We start from the raw sequence: 13,254 nt of genomic DNA on the forward strand, positions 1-13,254 counted from the left end.
AAAAAATAACTGCGAAGGACAACTGCAAACATAAACCCACCAGTTATAAAGCGACTTGAACAGTCAGTAACCTCTAGTACAGGCAAAGCTCAGTTATTTGTGAACTTTAATGAGGCGATCTTAAGTCAAAAACCGATGTCGGGTGGACACGTGATACGTGAAACGTTAGTGAGATGATGTCCGTTAACTTTCTGTTGACGAGATTAACGTGTATCTGTGAACACTATTAACAAAAATAAATAAATAAATCCTGTTTTAGATGATCCACGTCATTAACGTTGTACATAAAGTCAAACTTAAAACTCAACACTTTCTAACTTAACTGACGTTCAAACTTACGTCGTAACAAGAACGTACCTGCCCGCTAATTGTAGCTTAACCTCTTAGCGAACAACAATTTCCGACAATAGCTGTAAGCGAGCACTCAATAACTATAAAAAATAAAAAATCGTCGAGGAAACTTGATCAGATTGGATTATTCTCATGGTTTTACTTACTGTGGTTTCAAATGTCGTTAAAAAACATGACACGATACATGTTTTTTGGGGGGAACAGTTTTCATTCCGTCCGCTTCCAAAACGCGCGAATTCTTCACGTCAATCACACGCAAGCACGTGATTGGTCTCGAGCCAACCAGGCTCCTCCTCCCTGGTCCGCTGGCTCAGCGGGTTTCGGTGCCCCGTCGGACTCTTGTGACTGACCTACAAGATGCTCTTAACCTAACCACCAGACCTGCACAAAGAGATGGATCTCTTTATACGGGTCTAATAAATATCTTTATACGAATTTTAACCTGACTTCTTCCCAAAACAACCTAACCAACACGACAGGTCACAGAGTCTGATGGGTCACCAAATACGATGCGTCACGTATCGTGACTTTCTGTCCCTATAATACAGTTAAAACAAGGCATGGCTTTCACAAATATAAGACAGTTATTTTGGTTAGGAACAACTACATTTCCCTTGAGCTGTACCGTAATTTATTCCCAGTTAGGAGTCATATGCAGTCAATGGGAGAAAACCCTTGTTACAGACACTAATAGAAAATAGCTAGAGGATGTGGGTCTTCAGCTTTCTGTAAGAACATAAATGATACCAAACAAAATGTTGAAAATGTTGTTGAACACATTTTATTTTTAAACAAAATAAGCATTCATATTAGATTTTTTTTTTAAGTTATTCAGATTATTTATATATATATATATATATATATATATATATATATATATATATATATATATATATATATATATATATATATATATATATCGTATGCTTTGGCCATTTGGTTTGACAACATTTGACTCCAAAATAAATTCTGAATACGGAGCAAAATGGTTCAGCAGACCAAATTCCTGTATTGTATAAAATTATTTATGTCAAATATCCAGCTGGAAAAAAGCAGTGGACCAAAGTGCATTTATTTCAGTTTTAAAGAATAATGATGTAATAGTCTGTGGGTGTCAATTACATTTGGATGTGCCCACACTGAAGTGCATGTTTTCATTAGCTAGGATGATTTAATAATTCAGTGCAATTTTTTAAAAACAAAAGCAGTGTAAAAGTGTAAAACAGTGGCAGGCATAAGTGCCCTGGTGTTTGTTAATTTCTCTCTGGTTAAATGTGCCCATAGTTAACAGTGTATCTCAAATCTAACTTGATTCAAATTGACCCTATTAGCACTAACAAAATTAACATTTTTGATGCAGTTATACTCTTTTACAGGTTTAGTTGCCAGCAGTCCTAAAGTGTTCTAAATAGATTTCTTCCATCTTTAGTGTGCATCCTAAAGGAAGTGCACCATGCTGTCCTCACACTCTTTTGGCACAGTGAGTTTGTAGTTTTGGCAAACTAACTTGTAATTCTGTCGATCATTGTTGTCCCAGTATTCAGCCCCACAGACTTTGTATTGAATGGCAAACTCTAACACTGCTCCTGGCTGCAGGAACGGAGGGACAGGCAGATGGAAACGAAATGTATCACAGCTGAATTGCCCCCCTCCTCCTTCCCCGGTCTTGGTGGTGGTGGACACCCAAGAGGCCTTAGCTTCTGTACAGCTCTTCCACTCAGTAAATGAATAATGGGCTGTGACATCTTTCTTGAAGTCCAGATTGAGGACCTGGGTGATTCCGATGATCCCCAGTTCAAAACACAAGACTCTCTCCAGACACACTTTCTGCTCATAGAGACGCTGCAGGAACCCTGGCTGGTCACCAGGTTGATGGGCAAAAACTGGCTTTAGGTACGGCAAGGAAATCTCCAGATGTCTTCCATCTGCCATCTCTGCACCCATCAGCAATCTAAAAGTAACATGATGTGGCACAAATGGATCCTCTCCCGATTTAAAAATCTTGATGTCTTCCAGGTCCAGTCCCAACGAGTCCACAAAACGTACACCAACATGGCTGCATTGCTTCCTCTTTCCTGTGGCAAGAGGCAGAGAGTGTGATCGTTGCCAGATGATGGGTTTCGGCATGGGTTCACACGAGACCCTGCGGTGGAACTCTTTTTCCTTTGGCTGAGAGACTCTGGGGCTTGGGGGCCGGATTGGAACTGGCTTCTTCTCTGCTTTTGGTTTGTTAGCTCGAAGCATTTCATTCAGGTTGATAGTCAAGCAGGGCCTCGAGACACTGCTGGAGCTGGACATCGGCTGCTCTGATTTTGAAGGGGGAATCCTCTCATGTCCAATAAACCATCTTCTGTCCATGTTCGGTGACAAATTGTGCTCTGCTCACCTGTGAAGAAAGTTTTGACATGCTCGTATGTCACAGTCCTTCTCAAAAATAACTCTAATCAAAGCTGTAACATTAGTGTTCTCTTTTTACCCCCCCAAAAAAAACAATGATGTTGCCCTGCAACTTTGACAAGAACAATACATTTATGTTGTAAATCTGACCACACAAATACAGTCCCAAGACGGAGTGGGCGTGTACTCTGAGTACGTGCCTGCATGCACACAGTCTATTCCTCTCTGCCTGAACAGTTGGAGCATTATTGAAGTTGCCTGCAATCTGGCTCAATAAAATCAGACATTGGCATCAACCTCACCACGTAGAGATATGAAGCGTTGGTTGTACATAAGCTGCAGGATGTAGCCGAGCCTTGATCCACCATATATTTATCAAAGCTGCGCATTTCCGTGCGTCATGAAGTCTCCACTATCGCTTGCCATCATGAAACCTGATTTGTAAGTGACAGCAACCTTCACGGCTCTCCGGCCCACACACATGTCTCTGGCGTGAAGTCGGTGGAGATCAGCTAACATGCGCGCAGTTAACAGGAAACTACATACGGGACAGACGATCACTGACGTTGCCTGGGTGATTGAGGAACCCAAGATATACACTTACATGTGAGTGCCTTCTTTTCCGCTTCTTTTATCAGACACAGCCTTGGCCGTTTCCCCCCACTTGTGCTCTCTATTATGCTTTAAAGTTAGTACACTGTCAGAGATGCGTTTGTAGTTGTTTCAAAGAGCGACGATAATGCTCAGACTACTGGTCCCAGGATGCACCTCTGCCGCTCGCTTCGACACAAGCGGAGAGCCAGTCAGCAGCAGGTAAACAAACCTATCTGACTGGGACGGAGGACCAAACAAAGCGTCTGCGCTGTTTCACCGTTTTGCATTTGTAATGGCGAGAAGGATGTCAGTCGAAAAAGAGATACGTCTTCTGTCATCTGATCATTAAAATAATCTCGGATTAGTTATTGAACAGCGAGGCGAGCCGACGACAAACCGAAGGACGTGATTAACCTGCAGTGGAGGAGAGGCTGATATCTGCGCATGATGCATTGCAGCACTTGTGAGAAAATGGGTGTTTTTAGCCTCATTTTCAGGCTTGAGTATCTGATCCGAGATGTCGGTTGGGTTCTTTAGCTACCGTGTGATTTTACTGTGCTGGACTCAAAACAACATCCTCTCTGGTGCAACATGGGGCCCATCATGCAGGAACGCACAGCATCCACGACACTGAAGCGCGTCGTTTCCAAAGAGAAGATTCGGGTAAAAAATACTGAAAACAGCGCTCCTGTAACCAGGTAGGCCTCGTTTTTACACTGGCATGTCGACGGCAAATTTCAAGCTATCATGTTTAGGTCAGAGGAAAAGCTGACAAACCACTATCATGTTTCCTCAGTTCAAAGAAAGGTAACAAGACGAAGAAAGCTGCGAGCCAAATGAAGAATGGCCCAGCAGGACCAGGTCAGGATAAGGACATGATGACGACAATGACCAGGGTATGTGAACGACGACCTGATAAATTCGGGAGAGACAATTTTTCAGCACTATTGTTCTCTGACTGGATCGATTTAAGGGATGATAGTGTTGCAGTATGTGTTGTTGGCTGTGTACTCAAGACAGAAGTAAGTATAGACATAATGATTGTTTTACAGGGTGCACAGTCAAAAGGTGGCAGGGTCAAGTCTGGCCCTTCACGGAATACAAGCAAAGTCTCCAGGTAAGAGCGGAGGGAGAGGGTTACATTCTTTTTGAAAGCTTCACTGCAGGCACAGTAAATCCCTAAATCCCCAACAGCTTTTTCTAAAACTCATCTGTCTCTTTACAGCCCTGAAGAAGAAGGAGATTTGAGGCCTCAACTCCGTAAACACTCATCTGCGCACAGGAAAGAGGAGAAGCGAGAAAATCAACGGATGCCACCACAATGCAGCAGTGAGCTCCACCAAAATCGTGGGGGGATGGGGAAAAATCGGCGAGCACTCTCCCTGCCACTGTCACCGATATCAGGGCTACGACATATGCCGGTGCACCCCCTAACCCACTCCCCAGCCCCCACCCCAGAGGCACTACAGCAGCACTACAACCACAAGGATGATGACACTGACAGTGCCAGTGATCTGTCAGACTCTGAGAGGCTGCCTGTGCTGCCCTCTCCATGTACCCCCTGCACCCCTCCCCACCTCAACCTCCGGGCCGAGGTCATCAACATTGATGACTTTCCCCCGGAAATCCCTGGACCCCATGGGACAGGGGGTGATGAAGATGAGAGTGAAAAACCCAGCTACAGTTACCCAGACTTTCTGCCTCCTCCTTTCAACAGCTGGAGTTTGAGACAGCTGGCAGTGTTTATACATACAGAGGGTCGTGGAGCCCCCCGGCCCAAACCTGTAGGGTCCTTAGAGAAGTACTTGGAGAGGCTGCTGAAGCTGGAGTGGCTCCAGATTCAAACAGTGCAAGCGGAGAGCAGCCGACCACCCGGGAGCCGTCCAAGGCCACAGGGCTTCCCCTCTGCCACCACTGCCCACCCTCCTCGGCCTCACACAGCTCCACCATCCCGACTCAACTCCCCTAAAGGGCTGCGGCAAAGCCAGCGAGCCTTCCCGTTTACCCCTGTCAACAACCCCCCATCACCCGCCGCAGCCCAGCACCAGCTCTCCCGCTTTCCAGTGTGTCCTCACTGTCACAGTCGCTACCCGCTGTGCAATGGGAGCTGCTCTCCTTACGCCTACCAGCGCCACTCGCGGCTCAGCCCCCTGCTAGAGCGCAGAGCCCGACCCGGGGCGCCCGCAAAGAGGAGCAGCAGTGAGACCCGAGCGGCCTCCACAGAAGGCAGGAGCCCAGGAGGACAAGGTGGAGGTGGAGGAGGGGCGCAGACCCCAGTTAGCCCCTCAGCTGGAAGGAGCCATCTTAAGCACATGCAGGCCGCAGGCAATGCCCGTAAGCAACCACAGGAATCTGGCACTAATGCAAGCAGCAGAGGTCAGGTGAGGAAAAGTCGTGTACGAGCCAACTCTGAGACAGATGTTAAAAAGGAGCCCGGCGGCATTAAAGCAGCTGGTGCAGAGAAACGTGTTGTTGCTGCAAGTAAGCGAGAGATCGTCACATCCAAAAGAGAGGAGAAGGACTGGCAGAGGGCAGAAGCAGGAGGTCATGCCTCTAAACCTGCCTTGAAAAGAGCTGCGAAAGACCCGTCGTCTCTCTCCAAGGCTCCGCTTAGCAGTAAGCAGAATGGCAAAACAAAAAATGTGCACTTTGTTGCAAAGTAAACCCTATAATCCTGCAGTGTAGTGCTTTACTTTGTGGTCACTTGGTACAGGAGCTTGAACCTTCGCTTGCTTTCTGTGTAATCTGTGTAATACTAACATGTTCTAACTGTTGTACAGCAGTCTAAACCAGTCAGTAGTGTACAGCCTTCTAAAGGTAAAACTATCAGCGGATTGTGCAGCTAGAATACAGACAAAACAGCAAAGAATAACGTGACACATAAATACAACTGAATTATACGCAATGCATTTCATTCAAAATGTACAGTTATAGTCATAATGCTGGACTGTGTTTTGATAGAAGGCTCTTTATTATGACCCTGAACACAGCAAGAAAAACAGCTTTTATGTAAAGTAAACTCTATTGCACTGCACATTCATCTCTGTATTCTACTAATGTTAAAATAGGCATAAAATAAGCATCTACTGTCCCGCTGGACAGTTTCAGCATCAGTAATCCATAGTGAAGTTTAACTCCGGTCATATTGCATTTTAATCAACAGATACAACCATACTAGCCGTTACTAGAGCAATTTTTGATGTTGGAATGTATGTTTTCAGTTCTCTTCCTTTACTTGACGTAGCTTTTTATTGTTTCTTTTTTGCCTCGTGTTTCACAACATGTGTTAAGTTAAAGCATCCTAAGCTGAAAGGAACGGAGGCTCAGTAAAAGTGGCAAGGTGCTTCAGTAATGTAGTTTTGATTCAGATATATTTGCGCTATGGTTTTAACATTTTTGGTTCCAAGGGCTTTTCATGTTTGAACAGCTTGAATTGTAGTCTCTGAAGATATACTGTATTTTGCGTGGAGCTGAGCTCTTCCTGTCATTGAAGACGGTGTAATGTTTGCTACGAATGTAAATGCATATTTTTCAAAATTTTATATACCATAGTTATATTTATGAGAAGTGTTGTGGTTGACTTGTACTCATTCATGGTCATTATTATGTTTACATTGTCGCGCACAAAAAGCAAAATATTCTGTGAAAGAGCTGAATGTAACTAACTAACTGTAACTGTGCTGTTACTCCCAGGATTCAGTGGGATTTCAACACATCATAGCTGTTAGGCTGTAACATGGTAACATCAGACATATCACGTCCACATTCCACTGCATACTTGACGTCTATAGAACACTGTGTTTACTTGAGAGTGTCTTATCTGTTTCTTGTGATTTATCATGTGCACTTGATTCATGAGAGTACTACATCAATGTAAATGTGATATGTATTCTGATTGCACATCTTTACTTAATATCCATGTAAATTATCAAAGCCATAGATAAGGGGCCAGGAGTGGCGATGTTATCAGAAATGTGTACATTACATTGAAATGCACGCAGAAAGATTGTGGTATGTATTTTCTCAATGTTGAATGCAAGTATTTGTAAGGCATAGAAATAAATGTTTTGCACACAAGAGGCACTGGTCCTTTGGTCATTCTTTGGAGTGCCAAAAGAAATTGTACACAGCTGTTTTTGTTTCTGGCACACTGTTTAAAACCATATTTACAAATATAACATAAACACTTACACCCAGGCAGAGTGTTGCTTTCATTATTAAACCATTTTCATACCAGTGTACTTCTCTTTGAACTCCATAGCCTCATGCAGAAAATGACATGGTTTATACAGTGGTGTGAAAAAGTGTTTGCCCCCCTTCCTGATTTCCAATTTTTTTGCATGTCTGTCACACTTAAATGTTTCAGATCATCAAACAAATTTAAATATTAGTCAAAGATAACACAAGTAAACACAAAATGCAGTTTTTAAATGAAGGTTTTTATTATTAAGGGAGACAAAAAAATCCAAACCCACATAGCCCTGTGTGAAAAAGTGTTTGCCCCCTCCTGTTAAAACATAACTTAACTGTGGTTTATCACACCTGAGTTCAATTTCTCCAGCCACACCCAGGCCTGATTACTGACACACCTGTTCTCAATCAAGGAATCACTTAAATAGGACCTGCCTGACAAAGTGAAGTCGACCAAAAGATCCTCAAAAGATAGACATCATGCCGAGATCCAAAGAAATTCAGGAACAAATGAGAAAGAAAGTAATTGCGATCTATCAGTCTGGAAAAGGTTATAAAGCCATTTCTAAAGCTTTGGGACTCCAGAGAACCACAGTGAGAGCCATTATCCACAAATGGAGAAAACATGGAACAGTGGTGAACCTTCCCAGGAGTGGCCAGCCGACCAAAATTACCCCAAGAGCGCAACGACGACTCATCCGAGAGGTCACAAAAGACCCCACGACAACATCCAAAGACCTGCAGGCCTCACTGGCCTCAGTTAAGGTCAGTGTTCATGACTCCACCATAAGAAAGAGACTGGGCAGAAATGGCCTGCATGGCAGAGTTCCAAGACGAAAACCACCGCTGAGCAAAAAGAACATTAAGGCTCGTCTCATTTTTGCCAGAAAACATCTTAATGATCCCTAAGACTTTTGGGAAAATACTCTGTGGACTGACGAGACAAAAGTTGAACTTTTTGGAAAGTGTGTGTCCCATTACATCTGGCGTAAAAGTAACACCGCATTTCAGAAAAAGAACATCATACCAACAGTAAAATATGGTGGTGGTAGTGTGATGGTCTGGGGCTGTTTTGCTGCTTCAGGACCTGGAAGACTTGCTCTCATAAATGGAACCATGAATTCTACCGTCTACCAAAAAATCCTGAAGGAGAATGTCCGGCCATCTGTTCGTGACCTCAAGCTGAAGCCAACTTGGGTTCTGCAGCAGGACAATGATCCAAAACACACCAACAAGTCCACCTCTGAATGGCTGAAGAAAAACAAAATGAAGACTTTGGAGTGGCCGAGTCAAAGTCCTGACCTGAATCCTATTGAGATGCTGTGGCGTGACCTTAAAAAGGCGGTTGGTGCTGGAAAACCCTCCAATGTGGCTGAATTACAACAACTCTGTAAAGATGAGTCGGCCAAAATTCCTCCACAGCTGTAAAAGACTCATTGCAAGTTATTGCAAACGTTTGATTGCAGTTGTTGCTGCTAAGGGTGGCCCAACCAGTTATTAGGTTTAAGGGGCAAACACTTTTTCACACCACTCTAGTACTTTCAACAAAATGTGTTACATTCATATATTCAGATTTATTTTCATATTCAGATTTAATCAAGGTTGAAATCTTACCAGATCATCCCTAATTTTGTAGGACGCAATGCCAATGTATTTGCGGTTATTTGCGCTCATTTGAGTCTGTGGGCTCCCAGACAGACACCAGGAGGCCACCATGAAGATAAAGTCTTGCACACTAAATACTGAGGAAGCAGGATAAAAATCCTGCATGAGATTATATCCTCTTCTGGCATGGAAACGTTTTTAGAAGCTGCTTCTCTCTGTCATTCACACACCCTGCAATGAAGAACAGGCATATATATATATAGTAATAATTAGTGATAATAAAATGATACAGGATATTCCACGTGACCACATGATCAAACACCGTCATTGTAATCGCACCCTTGCACAGTTATCACAATACCTCGCTCAGAGTTTGTCTAATCTCCAAAACTGGAACTCATGCTGCCTCTAAAAGTTTGCATCGACAGCACAGTTAGGTTACCTAAGTGTGTGTTGGCAGTGAAACATAAAGTGCCAAATGTGTGTAGGTTGATATCCTCTCTATAGACAGGCCCATCGTTCCACATGAGATCGTAGCCATCCACCCTTTTCTCCTTGCCAGTCCGCCTAATGAGAAAAAACAGTCAATTAGCACGCAGAACCGGCATAGAAGAAAGAGATAAAAGACTCATCTCATCATCTCTTGTACAGCATTCATGGTGTGATCTGAGGACAATGACAGCAGGTTTTTTTTTTTTTATTGTTGCTACGGCAAGTTGTTTCTTCACACCAATGTTCTCACCTTCCAAATATGTCATAACAGAGACTCATACATACAGACTATTATAGACAAATGAATATCAATAAATAAAATGATTCCTGTAACGAACAGACAGTCTTCACACCGTGTTATCTGAGGAAAAATAGATGAGAAAAAGGCCTTTACCTTCCCTCCATATCAACAACATTCAAAGTGTCTTCCAGCAGTCTGCACTTCATCTCGTAATCCTCTTGACTACTCGGTATGTGTGACGGAGACGCATTCACCTCAATTAACCACCTGCGAAGAGATGGAGGGTGACGACACCCAGCAAACATTTACTTAGCCCCGAGCCAGCGTTGGGTCAGTTCAAGAAGAACAGCAAACAGTTCAATTAGAAATTGTTAGCATTTGTATTGAGCAGAGGTGCTGTCATTAGTTTGTGTGTTTTCATTTACAGCAAAATGTTGGCATACCCGTCAATTTATAAGATATTCTGTACAGATTTATGAGGTAATTCATACATGGTTATTTCTGGAACCGAACACTAGCAGATTTACTGCTTTGTTTTTAAGGATCCAGGAAGGAATGTCAAATGGGTGCCATGCTTGCTTGTCTGTGCATGGACTTTTCTCTGTTTATTTGTCAGCATGCATGCCTTTGTTGTGCATGTTTGCGAGTGAATAAGTGCAGGTGATGATGATGATGCACTGTGTTGGCACTATGCGAGTGAACACTTACGGTTTGAGGTTCTGATCCAGTAGTATGTCGTAACCATAGAGCTCAAAGCAGTGTTTGTCATTTATGATGATCTTCTGTACACTCAGCAGACTGCGGACAAAGATGTTGTCCATCTCTTCAAACAGGGTCTCCACCGTCTCTCTGCCGTGTTTTGCAGTCAGGTATCGTCGAAGCTGTTGCATCTGCCACTTACATCCCTATTTAGAGATGAATGAAACAATGTGGGAATACAGAGATGATACAGTTGGTTAAAACGGAGACATTTCAGAAAACTAACAAGAATAAAGCATGTCAGATTGTGTGAGGTTCTGGAATTACGCACCTTTTCAGGATTATAGTCAGGTGCCGTCTTTTGAACGGACACATTAGTGAGGTGCATATCTGAAAAAAAAATACTGAGGAGACTTGATAAACTGTATTGATCACACCTTGCACGGGGACGTGGATGAAAGCAACAAAATTAGGAACAACAGCCAACAGAAACTGGGTCAAACTGGGCTATTTCAAACTGACTTTGCTTGAATATTTGATGAACCAAAGGCTAAACTTGTTCAGGGAATTAGTTGTGCTAAAAACTCAGAACTAGACGATCACATGAGTGTATCAGCATTCAAGTAAATTGTGACAAAATTTCATAATACCAAAAAAAAGGGATACACTTGTCATCAATACTGCTGAGGGAAAAGCGGGTGTTGGAAAAGCGGGCAAAGCCATCTCGATACAACCAAGCCTTCAAGGGAACATACTGAAATACAAACACACTGATATCAGCATGGAGCAAAATTTATGTTTTGTATTATTCAGTGCAACTTACATGGCTCAGTACGTACTGATGTGACCAGCACATAGACTCTCAAATCAAATTTCCGGCCTGTGGGGACAAAGAACATAAAAAAAGAAATGTAGCAAGGAAACAAAGCTTCTGTTTGTTCACTGACCCTTTAAATCAAATTTGGTCAAATTATTTTTTTGAATATTTGGTGACTTTTTCAAAATGTGGTTTACAATGAAACCCAGTGTATTTTTCTCTCAGTTTATTACCATTAATTAGGTAGGGTTTCTCGATATAGCGTTGTGCCACATAGCTTTCCACTTGAGCTGCATCTTTCTGTTCCTCTGGGCGCGTGCCGTCCTGTGGAAGCACAGTATTATCAATCTGACTATGTGGGTGTCTATGTAGGATGTCTATTTTTAGCAATTTAAACCAACTCCTTGATAAAATGAATATCCTACCTTCTTCCAGTCCATAATGTCTTTCAGTTTCCTGAACAGGAAAATGCCTTTGCCCTGAGATTTTGCTACCTAAATAAACATAATAGTTCATTTTAATGACTTATAGCAAAGTGATAGCTTAATTTAAATTGTTGGGGTCATTCAAATACTGAGTTAAAGATCTGTTTAATGCACTTGGGAACATTTGTGTTCTACTTTATCGAACCGGCTTCATGATCCAGGTGCTCCCTGGGCTTCTGTTGAACTCCTCTACAAAGAGATGATACTCGCTGGGCAGTGCGAAGGTGCAGGGGAAAAAATCACATTTGGACACCCCAATGCGGTCAATATCCCTTTCAAGGTTTTTCTGGTATCTTTTGAGGTTTTTCACCATGAGGTTTTTGCGAGTCAGCTGTGACATAAAACAGAAAATTATTATCACTGTCAAAATCTCCAGAATATGGTCTCTTACCACGCTGGACTGATGCTACCCCACCTCATAATGGTTGCGAAAGTGGTTTATCCTGACATGTTCCTCCATGTAGGTGTGGTCAAAATTCTCCCTGAGCCAACCCACATCACACCAGTTGAAGTCCCACTCTCCCTCACTGTTAGACGGAGAAAACATGTCATACACAAGGCAAAAAAAACAACACAGAAGTTAATGCAATGATTAACACGCAGCCCTTACACATCCATGGATCAATGTTAAACAAAACAAAAAAAACATCGATGGAGAAGTCTGCACCTTACTGAACATCCTTGTCTGGAATATGCATCTACTCACTCTTTGACTTCAACCCAGTTCGGTCTTTTGCGCAGGACATCTTGTATGGTGTTGAGTGGGCCACATTTGTAACGCACAAAACATCTTCCCATGGTAATGACATAGTAATACAGTCAGTGTCAGTAGTACTTACTACAATAACTCATAATTTGCCAATTTAAGAACAACACCCACCTCTCCTCACACGAACCTCTGTACCCACATGTCTGTAAAGGCAGGGAAAACATCAAGATTTAATCCTATTGATTTTAAATTGAACCCTTACAGCTGCAAACCACACATCAATCAGTAACTCCTGTCTTTTTTTTCTTTTTTTTTTTTTACAAACTAAGGTTACCTCAGGCTGCATAACTCTGTGTCCCAATCCCTCACTCTACCACCTAATTATTTGCACATTATTCTAACTTGACAGACGCTTAAATTTCACACAACCAAGAACTCATAACGTCAGGTAGGCCTGCTCTTGGTAGACACTTTGCTAACGCAAGCTCAGCGATTACATCGTCATTTGTTCACAGAAAGCCCGACAAAACAACAAAATCTACACACGCTTTACGTTTACCTTGTACTTTGACATAGCACACCATGAAATAGTTGCGGAGGGTTACGGTTAAATTATAGTCTATTCAAAGCTACACTAACTAAATTGTAGTGAGCAACAAGCCTCAGAAAGAAA

General features: G+C 42.6%; 3 protein-coding genes across 4 annotated transcripts; 1 reads left to right on the forward strand and 2 right to left on the reverse strand.

The window, feature by feature from the left end:
- Positions 1–1,250: 1,250 nt before the first annotated feature.
- On the reverse strand, positions 1,251–3,505 carry ppp1r3da (protein phosphatase 1, regulatory subunit 3Da). 2 transcript variants are annotated; one of them, XM_069140326.1, is made up of 2 exons: positions 3,353–3,505; positions 1,251–2,737 (listed from the first exon to the last, which is right to left on the reverse strand). In XM_069140326.1, exon 2 carries the CDS (start codon positions 2,707–2,709, stop codon positions 1,789–1,791), a length of 921 nt encoding a protein of 306 aa, XP_068996427.1. In that variant the 5' UTR covers positions 2,710–2,737; positions 3,353–3,505; the 3' UTR covers positions 1,251–1,788. The 2 variants fall into 2 exon arrangements, with proteins under 2 accessions (XP_068996427.1, XP_068996426.1); XM_069140325.1 differs by lacking the exon at positions 3,353–3,505 and adding an exon at positions 3,046–3,277 and having other exon boundaries at positions 1,251–2,732.
- Positions 3,506–3,522: 17 nt separating this feature from the next.
- Positions 3,523–7,419, forward strand: fam217ba (family with sequence similarity 217 member Ba). The gene is made up of 4 exons (XM_069140323.1): positions 3,523–4,040; positions 4,139–4,238; positions 4,395–4,459; positions 4,568–7,419. Exons 1-4 carry the CDS (start codon positions 3,934–3,936, stop codon positions 6,003–6,005), a joined length of 1,710 nt encoding a protein of 569 aa, XP_068996424.1. The 5' UTR covers positions 3,523–3,933; the 3' UTR covers positions 6,006–7,419.
- Positions 7,420–7,496: 77 nt separating this feature from the next.
- Positions 7,497–13,254, reverse strand: ttll9 (tubulin tyrosine ligase-like family, member 9). Its single transcript, XM_069140324.1, has 13 exons — positions 12,753–13,254; positions 12,579–12,662; positions 12,288–12,399; positions 12,018–12,203; positions 11,813–11,881; positions 11,621–11,711; positions 11,410–11,450; positions 11,237–11,324; positions 10,902–10,960; positions 10,580–10,776; positions 10,025–10,138; positions 9,581–9,705; positions 7,497–9,369 (listed from the first exon to the last, which is right to left on the reverse strand). The coding sequence occupies exons 1-13, from the start codon at positions 12,803–12,805 to the stop codon at positions 9,308–9,310; spliced, it is 1,281 nt and encodes a 426-aa protein (XP_068996425.1). The 5' UTR covers positions 12,806–13,254; the 3' UTR covers positions 7,497–9,307.

The sequence above is a fragment of the Embiotoca jacksoni genome, unplaced genomic scaffold (assembly GCF_022577435.1).
Source record: "Embiotoca jacksoni isolate LCO1_2020_lvr unplaced genomic scaffold, fEmbJac1.0.p SCAF_9, whole genome shotgun sequence".
NCBI classification, from domain to species: Eukaryota; Metazoa; Chordata; class Actinopteri; family Embiotocidae; genus Embiotoca; species Embiotoca jacksoni.

What these genes read in the sequence shown, in the direction of transcription:
- fam217ba (XM_069140323.1), top strand. Translation starts at nt 3,934, where the DNA reads ATGGGGCCCATCATGCAGGAACGCACAGCATCCACGACACTGAAGCGC. An exon ending in AACAGCGCTCCTGTAACCAG is followed by an intron (nt 4,041 to 4,138) that starts GTAGGCCTCGTT and finishes ATGTTTCCTCAG; the next exon opens with TTCAAAGAAAGGTAACAAGA. An exon ending in AATACAAGCAAAGTCTCCAG is followed by an intron (nt 4,460 to 4,567) that starts GTAAGAGCGGAG and finishes GTCTCTTTACAG; the next exon opens with CCCTGAAGAAGAAGGAGATT.
- ttll9 (XM_069140324.1), bottom strand. Translation starts at nt 12,805, where the DNA reads ATGTTTTCCCTGCCTTTACAGACATGTGGGTACAGAGGTTCGTGTGAG. An exon ending in CTGACTATAATCCTGAAAAG is followed by an intron (nt 10,777 to 10,901) that starts GTGCGTAATTCC and finishes ATCTCTAAATAG; the next exon opens with GGATGTAAGTGGCAGATGCA. An exon ending in CTGGATCAGAACCTCAAACC is followed by an intron (nt 10,139 to 10,579) that starts GTAAGTGTTCAC and finishes ATCTCTTCGCAG; the next exon opens with GTGGTTAATTGAGGTGAATG.
- ppp1r3da (XM_069140326.1), bottom strand. Translation starts at nt 2,709, where the DNA reads ATGGACAGAAGATGGTTTATTGGACATGAGAGGATTCCCCCTTCAAAA.